General features: G+C 34.8%; 1 protein-coding gene across 1 annotated transcript in view; it reads right to left on the bottom strand.

The window, feature by feature from the left end:
• Window positions 1-1,497: 1,497 nt before the first annotated feature.
• Window positions 1,498-15,278, bottom strand: part of DHX15 (DEAH-box helicase 15) — a 57,396-nt gene continuing 43,615 nt past the window's right edge. The window contains exons 8-14 of the mRNA XM_032333995.1: window positions 14,841-14,990; window positions 14,341-14,449; window positions 13,641-13,832; window positions 10,628-10,750; window positions 5,309-5,499; window positions 3,274-3,443; window positions 1,498-2,078 (exon numbers count right to left, since the gene is read on the bottom strand). Coding sequence (XP_032189886.1) covers window positions 1,961-2,078; window positions 3,274-3,443; window positions 5,309-5,499; window positions 10,628-10,750; window positions 13,641-13,832; window positions 14,341-14,449; window positions 14,841-14,990 — 1,053 coding nt within the window. The 3' untranslated portion in view covers window positions 1,498-1,960. The remainder of the gene's footprint in view (window positions 2,079-3,273; window positions 3,444-5,308; window positions 5,500-10,627; window positions 10,751-13,640; window positions 13,833-14,340; window positions 14,450-14,840; window positions 14,991-15,278) is intronic.

A 15,278-nucleotide genomic window follows, 5' to 3' on the forward strand; every position in this document is an offset into this window, starting at 1 on the left:
AGAAAAAACTTCAGTAAGATTTTCTGAATTATTATGGAAAAATCTTTAAATTTAATTTTCTTCTACAGGACCACTGGGGTTTCATTTGATAGTTTTAACCACCCATGGAAACAAGGGAAATGAAACATGTCAACTGCTTCTGTATTCTGCTGCGAAACCTATGCAAAAGGGGTTCGAGGACAGGAATTTTAAAGCCATTCTTTTGCCAAAAACTTCAGTGCATAAAACTCAAAGCTTTGGTCAGATATGGTCAGCCTCACAAAACTCAATGATGCAGTGGGCATGACAACGGAATGAAAGAGCTCCACCTGCTCCACTGTTTCCATGGCCACTCCCAGTGCACACTCATCACTTACAAGACGGAAAGAGTACTCGCTGTTCCTAGAAACTCTGCCAAATGCCAAACTTTCTTCTTTACATCAGAGCTCTGCAACTTAAGTTTCTCTTTAAGAAAACCTAATGGTCTAATTTAGAATTTTAAAAAGCACAAGACTGAACAACACATACACTACACCGAGATCTATTTAAAACTAGGTAATGGTCACATTATAAAAATATGCAACTGGGGAAAAAAATGCAACGTAATACTTTGGCAAAAGCTGCCTGCTTAGGAGAAACAGTCTGACCAAGTGCCGAGACTTTCTTAATATAAAAAAATTCTAGCAGATAATTTGTCAATACTTAAACTGGGATAAATTTTTAACCAATTTAAATGCAACCTAAATATTATTTCACCATGTACATTATCCCATGGGAAGAACATCAGGCACTTAGAGAAATGTATTAACTCTTAAAAACCACCAGCATAATTTAATAACAGCTACCTATATACTAAAAATTATTTAGCCTGAAAAACTTTAATTTTCCCAATTAACTTCCTTAAACCACATAAGATATATGCCACAAAATATATTTCAACTCTAACTAAAAACACCTGTACATTTCCTTTAACATTTAAATATTTGTGTATGGGGGGGGGGAATAGAAGAAGGGAGTCCAGAATAAGGAGTACAGTATTTACTCTTCAAGTGAAAGGAACGGATTTATTACAGGCCCCTTAAGGGATCACACCGAACACCTCATTTGTGTTAAACCCTACTATTAATTTAATACAAATAAACATCTGTTTCAGAGGATAGGGTGTTTAAAAGGTTTCTCTAAGTATAATAGAAAGACCTGCTAAAAATGTGGTAACAAATCAGCCTTATGAAATGAACTTTAAGACGAAGAGAAAGCTATTCTTTCGTTATCCAGTCCTTGGAGAGCCAATTTTGAATGAAAACATACACTTTTATCCCATTAGATTAACCTAACAAAGTACCAAACTATCATCTTAAAAATATTGCTTTAGTGACTATTTTATCTAAGGAGTAGTAGCCTTTGTGGAAAGATGCTAAATATGAAATCATAGTTTACTTACAATTAAAAAACAAAAAAGCCCCACACTTGAGAAGAAAAGAAGCCATACTTAGAGAGACTAGAACAAAGATATCAAAGTGCTTTGGCTGAAATTAGTATAAATAGACTTTATTGAAGTCAGTGCCTCTGTACTGAGACAGAAGATTGTGTCTACATAAGCACAAGTTGTAACATTTCACAACTTCTAAAAGGAATGTCAACAATTACAACGATCATGCATACCATGGTCGATAATCACATTTTAGAAGCATTTTCAACCATTTCTAAAGAAATGCTTATAACATTGTTATATATAGAACTACTTTCAATAAACTGCAAAACATTGATCGACTTTTCCAGTATGAGCTACAGTGTCAACACAAAAGGGAGGCATAAATGTTTAATTTATGAAATCAGAATGGAATATTTACTGTAAAGAAAAATTAAAAAGCTTTCAAATAAAGGCCATTATTGAACCAACGTGAAGAGCACAACTTGAACTTTTGAGTTCATTCATCTTTTAAAGCTGTCCTCTGAATAACTTCAGTTCTAAGCACTGAATTCAGTACTGTGAATATTCCTTGGATTGAAGTTTGGCAATGATGCGGTCCAACTGTCTCTTTGCTTCACACTGTGGGAAATTGCTCATGTCATAATATTGAGGGGCAATTTTCACCAACCTGTCCAGAAGGGGGGAGAAATATTACCAAATTATCATTTAATTAAAGACTAGAGTTGCTAAAAGGATAGGAATTACTCATTAATATATTGATGAAAAAAGGTAAATCTACAAATCCAAATCAACATTATAACTACAAACGCCTAATCCGTACAAACACTGCTTTTAGAAGTGCATTACTTTCGCAAGCTGTAAAATTTTCTGATGTTGGACTTTCCATAACTTAAAAAAAAAGTTCAAGAAAAATCCTTTCAAAAACCTTTCTCACATTAACCTAAAGATACTAAAATAAGGTCTTAATTTCTTCACTCTAGAACACTATTTTGACCAACCTCTCCAAGGTTATAGTAGTATAGGTTCTATATGAGAAATATCTTTGCATTCAAATGATTGTATCTTCTCAAAGTTTACTAACCATAAATATAGATCTACACTCCAAAGAATTCACTTGACTGAATCTTTTTAATGTTTAGCCATACAATTTTTTCTCAACAAAGAATTTAAGATAAAATGGTAATGTCCTACACATGTGTCAAAAGTCATAAATCTGTGTAGGAAAGAAGCCTCACAATATCTAGCAAGTGACATCAACTAAAATTAGTGCTTTCAGTCCCACCATTCTTGGCTGACATCTCCTATCTTAAGTTCCAGAATGGACTCTGGTAAACCAACCAACCAACCAAACCAAAAACCAGACATACAAAAGGGGAGTGGTGGTAATTTTGCTTAAAATAACATAATCAGTTCCTATAACAATCTATAAATCAAATATGCTAAGATACAACAAGACGTGTAATTTCTATGTTTGCTTACTGACTCTCTTTAAAGCATCAACATATAAATAGTTCAGAGCTAATGATAAAAGACTGTTTCAAGTACAGTATCAGGAGACTTGGGTTGATCACAACAAAATAGTTCCTAGGACACTCCTGAAGCTAGTCTACTATAATTTTATATTTGGCTTCAAATCCTGCCCATGCCCATACCAATAATCCCACCATCCTCTTAGCAAAGCAAAGATTCTAAGAGATCAAACATTCTATCAGATCAAGGCCCCATACCTAAACATGGGAGCACATATCCTGAGCAGATGAGAAAGAACTTTCAGTTCCAGGATAGGACTAGTGCAACCAAGTCAGATTCCATTCTGAGCAAAAATGCTAACAAAAACTGTTAGAACAAAGGGTGGTACTTACCATTCTGGCTTGATATCTGTACACGTCCGGATGTAATTCTTTGTTGTAAGAACAAACTCATTATAAAGCACCCATTCAGGCTTGTGGTCAAGAACAGTAGAGGGATGCAACTGAACCACCTGGTTATCTTTCACAGTTAAGTAATGCCCTGTTCGTTCTAAATGTGCCACCTGAAACCAAAATCCAGTAAATTAATACAATGCTCTTGATGTGCTATTTATAAAGCAAAAGTGGTATAAAGCTACCTATACAATTAGAACAGGAAGGCCTCAACTTTTGCTTTTTATTCAGGGGCTACACTTACTTATCACTGCCTTATAAAGCAGGGGATCAGCAAATTACTGCATGCCAAATCCAACTCATTGTCTGCATTTGTTAAGGCCTATCAGCCAAAAATGGTCCATATGTCTTTAAAGAACTGGGGGGCGGGGACAACAACAAAAGAACAGTAGTTGGTGACCAATGAAAATCATGTAATCTGAATTTCAGGGTCCATAAATAAAGTTTCAGTGGAACACATGGATGCGGATTTGACCATGGCCACATGTGCACTGAGAGGGCAGGCAGGGCTAAGCAGTCTGAAGAGTGACCTAATGGGCCCATGGAACCTTATATATACACTATCTAGTCTTTCCTGCCTTAATCTATCTAGAGGGGATCCTTAGTGCCAGCTGTGTATTAGATGAACAATTACTGGAACATTCATGATTAAGATGGAAAAATAAAGCAAAAGGTAGTCTACAAAGAAAATATAACAAGAAAAGAATGGAGCAGGCAAAGGTGGCACGTGCTTCTTGCCTCCATTTCTTCTATCTATAATCAAACACATCAACTGGTGGAACTTATCTACTATTTAATTAGCTAACACTGAAACTGATGATGATATATATGCCTTTTCTAATTCTAGAATTATAGTAATATGAAGAATGTGTATGAATGACAGAAATAAAGAATTATTAATAAAGAACAGAAAAATGAACTCAATTTCCTTCAATAAATAATTACTAAGCACCTACTAGGTGCCAGGTACTATAGTGGACACCCTGTTTCTAACCAAGTTTAACTTTCACAAAAGTAGAAATCTATACTGTTTGAGTATGGCTTTACCAATCCTTTTTCAATTATAAGCAAATTTAAGAATATGTCAGAAAGAAGCCACTGTGTATTAATATATATTAAACAAATATTAAGAATAAAGTGTCTAAAGAATGAATTTTCATACCTAGCTTTATTATTTCCCTAACTCTAATGAGCATGGGATCTTATATAAGGTGCCACAATAAAAACTCTTACTGTTACTATGATTTCAACTACAGACTATGTACCAATCAATTCTTATTTTGATTTTGTGCATTTGGGTCCATTCTATTTATTTAACTCATCTGGCCTTAAGGCAGGCTACATCTTGCTTAACAGACATAGCCAAAATAGAGAATGAAGAAACAGGAGACAGAAGTGATGATTAAAATCAATCCAATCACAAGTAATGGATTGACTTGTTTTCAATTTTACCACCAGGGAATGAGTTTTTAAACAATTTGTTTAAAATCCCTTAAGGGGCGCCTGGGTGGCTCAACCTGGGTGGGTTAAGCCTCTGCCTTCAGCTCAGGTCATGATCCCAGGGGCCTGGGATCAAGTCATACATCGGGCTCTCTGCTCAGCAGGGAGCCTGCTTCTCCTCATCTCTCTCTGTCTGTCTCTCTGCCTACTTCTGATCCCTCTCTCTGTCAAATAAATAAACAAAATCTTAAAAAAAAAAAAAAAGACTGCTAATTAAAGAGTAATTCCAAACCGATTTCTACACAAATGGATTACTAACTTTTTCATTTAATGAGTTAATCTGTCAATCTGTCACTCATTTTTTAAACACAAAAAATTTCTTGGTATATTATTTCAGTCCAAAATCTGGACATAACATTTAAAATCAATATTCAGAGACATTCTTTAACTTGTTTAAGTAGATTTAAAGGGCTGTTACAGAAAGGAAGCACTATTATTAAACATTTAATTATACATGCATGCATTATCCACATACCTGCATAAAATACCCAGTAACCAAAGCTTTTCTTATATTAATATAATAGTCCCTGCTTGTAAAGTCAGTACTTCGACGAGGCAAATTAAATCTGTCCATAATTCGTGATAGCTGCTGGCGTACATTATCTGCTGACATCAGGGACCTGTAGTTAATGAAGTTGTCATAACACCACTGAACCGATTCATGATCTACAAAGTTGGAGGGAGGGGAAAAAAAGAGGGGACATGAATTATCCATATAGGTATATTATCTAATTAAAAAGAAAAATCATTACTAAGAATAAACTAAGTAATAATATAGAAAGGAGAATTAACCACATCAGTGTTATAAAAGAACCAAAATGTTTTCAACATTTTGAAGTTCAAAATCAGAAATAGCACTAAGGTTTCTGGCTACTGGATTTTGTGATTTTGAATAAAGTATTTTTGATGAAGTTACATCGCCCATGAACACCCACCTGGTTGTTTCTCATATAGTCTAATAGACAAAGATGGGTTGAGGGAATGTGATAAAATGTCATGTCTTCCTCATTTTCAAAGAAGGATAGACTTAGATTAAGATTACCAAATACAATTTAGAAGTCCTAAAACTGAATTCAAATGACTATTACATAATTTTTATTTAACTACTTCTGAGCTAGAGCACAAATCTAGAGCTAAATATTTAAAAAAGTTTCACTGCAACCCATGTGCCGTTTAATGGAGGACAAACAAGATTTAAAATTTAAGTGGTAAAGCACTCCTTAATCCCAACCACCTATTTTTTTTTTTCACTCCTCCCTCTGCCACCTCCCCTCTGGTAACCATCACGTTGTTCTCTTAGTGTTTCTTGATTTGATCCTATCTTATTTTTTCCCTTTGCTTGTTTTCTTAAATTCCATGTGAGTGAAATCATATGGTAGTTGTCTTTCTCTGACTTATTTCACTTAGCATTATACTCTCCAGCTCCATCCTTGTCATTGAAAATAGCAAGAACTCGTTCTTTTTTATGGCTGAGTAATATTCCACTACCCACCCCCATCGTCTTTATCCATTTATCAACCAATGGACACTTGGGCTGCTTCTGTATGTTGACTATTGTGAAATACTGCTGCTAGAAACACAGGGATGAATGCATCCCTTTGAACAGCGATGAGCACAGGATGATGTATGGAAGTGCCGAGTTACTATACTGAACAACTGAAACTAATATAACACTATATGCCAACTAGAATTAAAATTAAAAACTGGAATAAAAAACTAAAGAGCTAGAGTATAAAAGCAAAAAAAAAAAAATACAGGTGATATAGTTTATAAGGATTCTGGAATCCCCACTCATGTTTAATAAACAAGTCTTACTATTATTAATAAACAAAGCTAAACACTTCAAATAATTTCACTGCACGTATTTATTATCAAAGGGATATTTCTCTACTGATGAATCCTTGACAAGCTCCCAACCAATCCACTGTTTGCTCATTTAAGCAAAGAGCTCAAACTGCAGCATAATATAAAATATTATACAGTGACATTTTTATGTCCTGGAGAGTCACAATGGAAAACTTCATCATTTACTTCATAGGCCTTTTGATAAATAAACCTAAGAGGGTTACTGTGAAATGGGGGGGGGGCGGGGGAAGGGAGGGAATTTAAAATCTGAACTATGTTCATCCTTCTGCAGCTTCTGTAATAAATATTAATCTTTGGCACACTCTTTTCTCCTTAGTTCTAGGATTCTACCAATTGAAACATACAACATTTTAATTGCTTTTCAAAGGAACAACATATATTAATCAGTGTCTGCTTGTTACAAAATCAGCCACATTTCAGAAAGGATGGGTGGGCAGGTGAGGTACTAAAATGGATCTTTTAAATTAAAGAACTGATGTGTTCAAGTCATTAACCCATGTAGAATGAGAATAAGTATCCATCTGAACTTACTGACATTTACAACAAAGCACCAACCAAATATCTTCAGGAGATAACACAAAGAGAAGGAAAGTATGCTTATGAGGCATCCTTGCTTATGCTGGTGCAATGTATGGAGCTGCAACGCAATGGAAACGTCCACACCAAGACAGTAAGAAAGGGGGCCCTTGAAAAGGGCAGCTGATTAGCATACTCTGATCTGAAGTATAGCTTTTCTGAGGTTATAAATTTCAGAACTCATATCCCCTAAAGAGAAGACTCTTTAGGGTAACAAAATGGCAATTTTAAGTGGTCAAGATAAACACTATCTGGCAGTACTACAAGTACTTTCTAAATTTGTTAGAGTAAGTTGATAAATGGGAAAAATAAAATCCAAAATTGGAAATATTTTAAAATAATGCTAGCTATGAATTTCTTAACCAATATAGCAGAACTACTTTTAAGATCTAAAGTCAAATCATTTCAGAGTGAAATCAGACAGACAAATCAAGGTGTACAGACAAATCAAGGTGTTCCAAGATAATTTAAACCTAGTTGTCTCTCAAAAGTGTTATTTCAGAGATGCCTGGGTGGCTCAATCAGTTAAACATCCAATTCTCAACTTCCAGCTCAGGTCTTGATTTTAGAGTCCTGAGACGGAGCCCCACAATGGGCTCCAAGCTCACAGTGGAGTGTGCTTAAGATTCTCCTCTCCCTCTGCCTCTACACACCTCTGCTCACATGCATGCCCATGTGCGCTCTCTTCTCCAAATTTATTTTTTAAAAGTATTATTTCAACATATAGTATATCAAGATGAATTTTAGCTTTTCTATGTAATCAGCCACTGTCATTGTCTCTGATAATATAGTTCCTCTTGACCAGTATCTGAAACACAGTTGCTATACTTAACGTTTCAATTAACAACATAACATAGCATCATTTAAAAATCATTAGTGAAAACTCTCCAAATTCAATAAAGGGATATGAAATGTTCAAATATTATGTAGAGATCTAGGAGTCTGGTATTATTTTTAAAACAGCTCCCTTTATTTGAAAAGATGACAGGCAGTAATTAAAGGCTAAATCCTTTGACTACTGGGGACACTTTTATCAAATGTTCATTCTGTTTCCTTTGACCTTATTTATTACAAGTATTTGGAGTAAAAGGTCTAAAAACACCCATCAGCTTACCATCCCTATGGCAGTGAGAAGCATGTAGTAGACAAGGATCAAGCATCTAGAGAATGGATGCTACCTCTCTAATTCACGACACTCCTTCTCCTAGTCTTGCTAAGAAGCAGTAGGATAAAGCTTTTATAGATACCTACTGTTCAATATTTTCATAGAAAGCTCCCAACTACCAATATGTACATAAAGAAAAAAGCATTATTTATTAATTTTATCATGTGAAACAGTAAACTGCTCAAATTTCAAAACCTGAATTGTTACATTCATACTTAAAATCTAAATACACAGTTCTACACTATGAAACCTAAACTTCATTCTCAAAGCAACTGATGAAATCCAAATACACCAACTGCTGAGCTTATATAACTTAAATAACTTTTAACAGTTATTTAAAGAGAACTTAAATAACAAAATAATACAATCTCCTAACTTAAAAGAACATTAAAATCTCTTGTGAGACATACATGGTAAAAACCCATGCTGCTCCATTAGAAATCTTTTAATTTCCACTTAAAACAGTATTTTAATGATCTCAAAGGATTTTGAGAACCAAGATGGACATGAATCTGCTCCTTCTCAGGACCTTCCCTTCTGTAGCCTCCCCGTCAGTTAACAGGTTATGTGCCTGGTGGTCACATAGTCCACCACCAACCACGACGACACCACCTGTTTGATACACACAGGAATATAGTCTATTTCTTCGATTGACCTAACCTATCAGGAACAGTCTTTAACATTATGCATTATCAGTACACTGGACACAAGAGGGATAAAATAAATGTTCTGAAGTCAACTGTGTACTGGCCTTCGTTTTTTATTTTAACCTGATTATTTGCCAATTCTATTCAACTCATAGCGAAGTTCATGTGTAACACACAGACGTGCAGCACTTTGGCAGCTATGCTCTTTGTTCCACTTACTGGCTCTGCAGCATTTTTGGACTCTGAGATAAATAAATTCAGCCTCACCCAAAAGAGATGTGCCAAAATGAACAGACCATTTTAGGAGTGTAAATAGATTTTTAGAAGATAACAAAAATGAGTTACAAATAAAACGACATGAAAAACCTGAATTTGAGCCACTGTATTTCACTGTTCTCAAACAAATGGAAAAATGTTTTTCATGTCACTAAACAGTCTCTGAAAACCATTTAAAGTTAGAACAGGGCACCTGGATGGCTCAGTCAGTTAACTGTCTGCCTTCAGCTCAGGTCATGATCCCTGGATCCTGGGATCAAGCCCCTCATTCTGGCTCCCTGCTCAGCAGGGAGTCTGCTTCTCCCTACCTCCCGCCCCCGAACTGTGCTCTTTCTTTCTCTCTCTCTTTCAAATAAATGTAAAAGAAGAGAAGAGAGAAGAAAAGAAAAGTTAAGTTTAGAATAGTATAGCATAAATCACTGAACCACCTATTTATTGGTGGGCATTAAGACAGTTCCCCCCTACCCTTTTTACTATCATATGTAATTTTGGGATGAAATCTTTTAATTTTATCTGTGTCCACTGGACACTGAAAGATAACTTCATAGATTATTTCTGGTTCAAAGGGTGTGAATTTCTTCAGGTCTCAGTGACATAAAATCTACTGCTTTTCATAAAGACCACATCAATTTATATTTCCACCTCTAGTGTAGGATTGTTACACTAAACCCACTTCTACAGAGCTCAGGACTATTTTTCTGTAAGTTTTGCCAGTTTTATAGGTGAGAAAATGGTACCTCTCAATAATACTGCTCTTGAACTACAAGTAGAGTTCATCTTTCTCCTCATGTATATGGACCACTTATAACCTGAGAATGGTCATTCACATCTGCAGCCCTTTTTTCTATTTTGTTAGTTTTATATTTACTTAAGAGCTATTTATTAGTAAAATTATTAAGCAGTAAAGATTCTATAAATGATACAAAACTATTCACATATAATGAATGAGAAGAAATAGAAAAAAAACGTACATAAAAATTATAGGTCAGTGGTAAATATTATACTATTTTATATTTTGTTTTTATTGCTCTGTATTTTTCAGATTTCTTATAACAGGTATTTTCCCCCTGATTATAAGTAAACAACTTTGGAAATGACAGACAATTTCTATTTTCAATGCTAGTCAGGAGTTTTTTCTAAAGTACCTCTGGGTTTCTAATGTAAAGTTGTCACAGATAATAAATGAAAGTAAGATGAAGAAACATCTTATATGCTGCAAGTGACATTTAGACAAAAGAGTGCCTTCAATCTAATTTACACTTACTTTGTTTAAAAGCATGGTAGACATTCAGCAGTGTCAGATGATCTCCATCTATGTGGGCAAATCTCATCTTGGCTTCATCTGCGGCTTTCTTGGCCTCCGTGGGGCGAACAAAACACTGTGGGACTAAACAAGGTTGGTATGGGCCCAACACAAACGCCCATATCGATGAGTCACGCATTCACAGATAGAGGAACAAGGCCTAGCTAGGTCAGTTCACAGAGCATAGGGCAGGGCAGGATGGCCTCCAACTGCATCTTGGACTGTTTACTACCTTGATTTGGTACATCAACACCTAACCACATCTGTAAGACAAGAGGGTTTCAAAGCTACAGAGTACCTGATTATTTTAACTAGATCTAAAAGTAGGCATCAAACAGCTATTCTGAAGGCCATCAAGATACTAGAAATAGAAAGCTCGACTTATTTCAAAAACCAGTGCCGATAGCTCTACCAATAACCAGAATTATGGTGTCAATAGCCTTTAAGCTAAATGTAATTTTTCAAAAGGCCATCCACTAAATCCATTGAATGGCTATGGAAGTTATGAGCTCTATTTGCCCACTGCAGGGCTAAAAACAACTTTCTAACCAGTCTATTGCCACATTTCTACTGTAATTTTTTCCCTATTGCTATGGCTATTACCAACTGGTGGGTATCACTATTAGCACCGGTGAGCAGAAGCATTACGTAAACATAAAAAATATCATGAAATCTTGGGTTTTGATGATAGCAGTAGTGGTGGAAGGTTAAACCGCCTTTGAATTAAGAAAATTCAAAAAGGCTGCAGATATTCAGCCTAGTTTTCCAGCATTTTAATAAAAAGATTAGAAAATGACGTCCCAAGTTTAAAAAAAAAAGTTATGTGAATCAAAACCTCAATATAAAAAGCAAAATTCAATATTTAAAAAGTTGACAATTAGTCTGAAACAGTCATTATTTCAAGGGTCACCAAAATATGTAACTACAGTATTTGTTTAGAGCCTCAATGTTAATTCACATAAAACTTTAAGTTGTTACAAAGCGTGCACTACATTTTTAAAATACAACTTTCCTTAATTCACTTTAGCAATTCCATAGTAATAAAAGCAGTATGAAAGTAAAAATACTTAACAGCTTGGGACTTTGTCAACACATTTTTAAAGCTCTTAAAACCTTGTCAATATAAAAAAGTATAAATGATCAGTCCAGATAGAAGATAATGGGAATAATCAACAACAAGATCAAATACAGTATCAAATTACTTTCCCATACAGTTTCCCCTTTAAAAAGATACCAAAGAAGCCAAATAAAGACAATGACATACGATCACAATAAATATAAATTAAATGTCCTGCTTAATGTAACTGAAGCAAGGTAATTCATAGAAGTACAGAAACCTCTCAAAGATGTGAAAGTAAATATGAACTAGCTCCCAGAATTAACAGTGGGAATAAGCAGCACCCTAGAAGGCCCTTGATTGTACTATTTTGTATCAGGACCTGAAAATTTCAAAAACTATTTAAATGGAAAACAAAGCAGTATAAACTCGGCAAACTTGTTTTTGTTCCATGACTTCTTCCTCTCCCTTTAACATTCCCCCCCACAAATGCCATGCTTAATAACCACTACACATAAATGTCCATAATCCTGATGTGCTAACAGACCCCTGTGTTGTGCAGAGCTCCTTATTACAAATTAGAGATATAGTTGGAAGATTTCAACTGCGTCACAATGACCAGTTTTTTAAAGAGCTAGTAATCTAGACTCATATGATGGTAATTATAGTATCCCTGATAAGAGAAACAGGAAGAATAAAAACTGAGCAGAAAACAAATAAATACACAAACAATCTGTTAATCTTGCCCCACACTTTCTCTGCAAACTAAAATCTTGGGTAAATACCAACTGGGAGCATCTAACAAAAACACGTAAGAAAGGCAGACAACAACCTACCACCACCTCCGCAAATGAAACTACAATTTTATTAAAATGATTCGATACTGCCCTGCCCATCTGCTCTGAGTCTGATCAGTCATAACTCTGCAAAAAAACATTTTTAGCTAGTTCTTAAATAAAAAATTCACACCATTAAAACATACCATACATCTAAACTAAGCCAAAATTTTGTATTTAGGAAATTTTTCAATTTATCCTTTAATTCTAAATAAATTTTGAATTATTTGAGGCATTAAGTTATAATAAAGATGAATTAATCACTCTGAAACTGAAGTCATTCTCCCCAGTAGTGGAACTAGTAGTATAAAGTACTTTGATCATCAGTAAAAACAAGAAATGTCTTCTATTTTTAGCTATAAGAATCAGTGTAAAGTTGTTAATCATATTTCTTCTTTTTGGAAGGTCTAATTTCCAAGTTATAATTCATTTGTGGATTACGCTTTATTGTTAACTAAAAACAGCATGATTTGTTCAGCTTAATGCTCCAATTTCCAAAATTAGCAATATTATTAGGTATATTTCTTTTATCAAGTGTTTTCTGCCATTGTAAAAGAATTCTCATCTGATTTTAAGCCTAAAATTACACATACCTATTTCTATTTATTTGATACTAACTTTGAAATTCATGTTTGCTTGACTGCCACTAGAAAACATATTTATGTATGTAGGAAAAGCTCAATTTAAATGATAGTTTGGGTTTGCCCCAGGCTCACTTAATAGTGCCAAGTACTAGAACGAATTTCTTCTTGTGCTTTCAGTAATAAACCGCAAAACTGATGAAGCTACCAAAGAACTCCGTTACAATTGTGTTCAGACTTGTTCTTTTCTTATTGCAATTTTTATTCGCACTCAAGAGAGCCAATGCTTTTACTAGATTTTGTGCACAATCAATTACTTTACTTTTGTAAATATTATGTCTTTATAAATCTTTTTACAAGAGATTTAGGAAACAAAATGAGTTCCTTGAAACCAACTATAAAATCCACTATCATACTAGATATTAAAAAACAAAACCAAATGTGAAGTCCACCCAAACTGTGAAGAGCTGGGCTTTTTTTAGTTCCTTTCCCTCTATTACCTGACAACATAGCAGTAATAGATAGGACCTCATTAGAACAGTTGTAGTCACAACTTGCAATAACCATTTTAGCGAGCTGTGGATCTAGAGGAAACTCTGCCATCATGGATCCCAATTCAGTCAGATCTCCATCATCATTTAAAGCAGCCAGGTAATTCAAAAGTTCTAAGGCTCTCATCAGAGTTTCAGGAGCTGGGGGAAAAGGCAATCTATTAGACAAACTGCTTTAATAAGCAAAAATGTGAAAAAGTACAAACTATTAGAAGCCATCTCATTTTTCATTCTACAGTGGACCAAACTCAAAACTCAAACTGTCATCAAATTCAGTTACAGAGATCTAGCAAATAATGGATCACATAAACTTGCAAAATTTTCCTGCATAGTTAAAACTGTCATTTTCCTACATTAAAAAAAAAAACAACACCAACAACAAAACAACACCAACACAAAAAAACCCCAGAAATTTGATTTTCCTGCCCAGTCAATAATTCCCAGGATATTTAGTTATTCCAAAGAAAGAAACAAATTAAAAAGAACTTTCTCAGATAGTTGTCACTCTTTTAGCTTTAATGCTACCATATGAGACTCTTCTTGATGATACTGGAAGAAAAAAATAAGGGGTATGTGTGTAATGAGTAAGATGCAGAGACACTGAACTCTGGTTAAAAGGTCTGCTAAAACAGGCTTTGAGAATTCATACCTGGTGGATCCATAAAGTCAAAATGCACCAAATCATCAATACCAAGCTTCTTCAATTGTAACACAACTGATCCTAAATTAGAACGCAAAATCTCAGGATAGGTGTTATCCTAGCAAAAAAACAAGAATGTTTATTCTGTTAAACATGCCTTAATCCTCTTGCTCCAGAAAACAAAACATATCTGTTCTCTGCCTCTTTAGCTATTTACTTTGGCATTACTTCTAAACCACCAATCAACATGAGAAAAATACCGGAAAGAAATCAGACATTTCCTGTGAACTATCTTTACAGGGTTGAAAGTGTTACTGCCACTGTTTCCTTCAACTTAGAACTGTAACAGAGAGCTGTACTGGTAGATTACAACATAAATCTCACTAGGGGAAAAAGTAAGGAGCTTATGGTGCCAAAGGCAAGATGAAGTAAATAGAACAATTTTCTTCTGGTAACAAATTCAACTTAACCTTCCACACAAATAGGAAGGATACAGCAAAACCCCTTACCTGCATTTCTGTTTTATAAGCCTTCTCTGTATAAAGTCTGAAGCATTTCCCAGGTCTGGTACGCCCAGCTCGACCAGCTCTTTGTTGAGCTGAAGCTTTACTAATGGCTGTTACCAAGAGAGACTCAACTCTGATTCGAGGATTGTATACCTATTGGAATAAAAATAATGTTAAGAATTTTTTCTCCAGTTAACCACAAAACTATAATCTAACAGAAGTACACAAAGTCCACAGTTAATCTCAAAATAAAGTAGTACTGATGAAGGCTGTAAATCAGAGACAGAAACCAAGAATTGGTCACCCTGTGCCTTAACTTTCAGATATTCTGACTCCATCATTCTGAAGATCCAAGCTAACATGGAAAGGCTCTTACCTATTATACACAAAACTTCTAACACTTTTACTCTTCCTAATTGAAAATATTTTCAGTTCTCCTAG

This window comes from Mustela erminea, chromosome 2, assembly GCF_009829155.1.
Source record: "Mustela erminea isolate mMusErm1 chromosome 2, mMusErm1.Pri, whole genome shotgun sequence".
Classification (NCBI taxonomy): domain Eukaryota; kingdom Metazoa; phylum Chordata; class Mammalia; order Carnivora; family Mustelidae; genus Mustela; species Mustela erminea.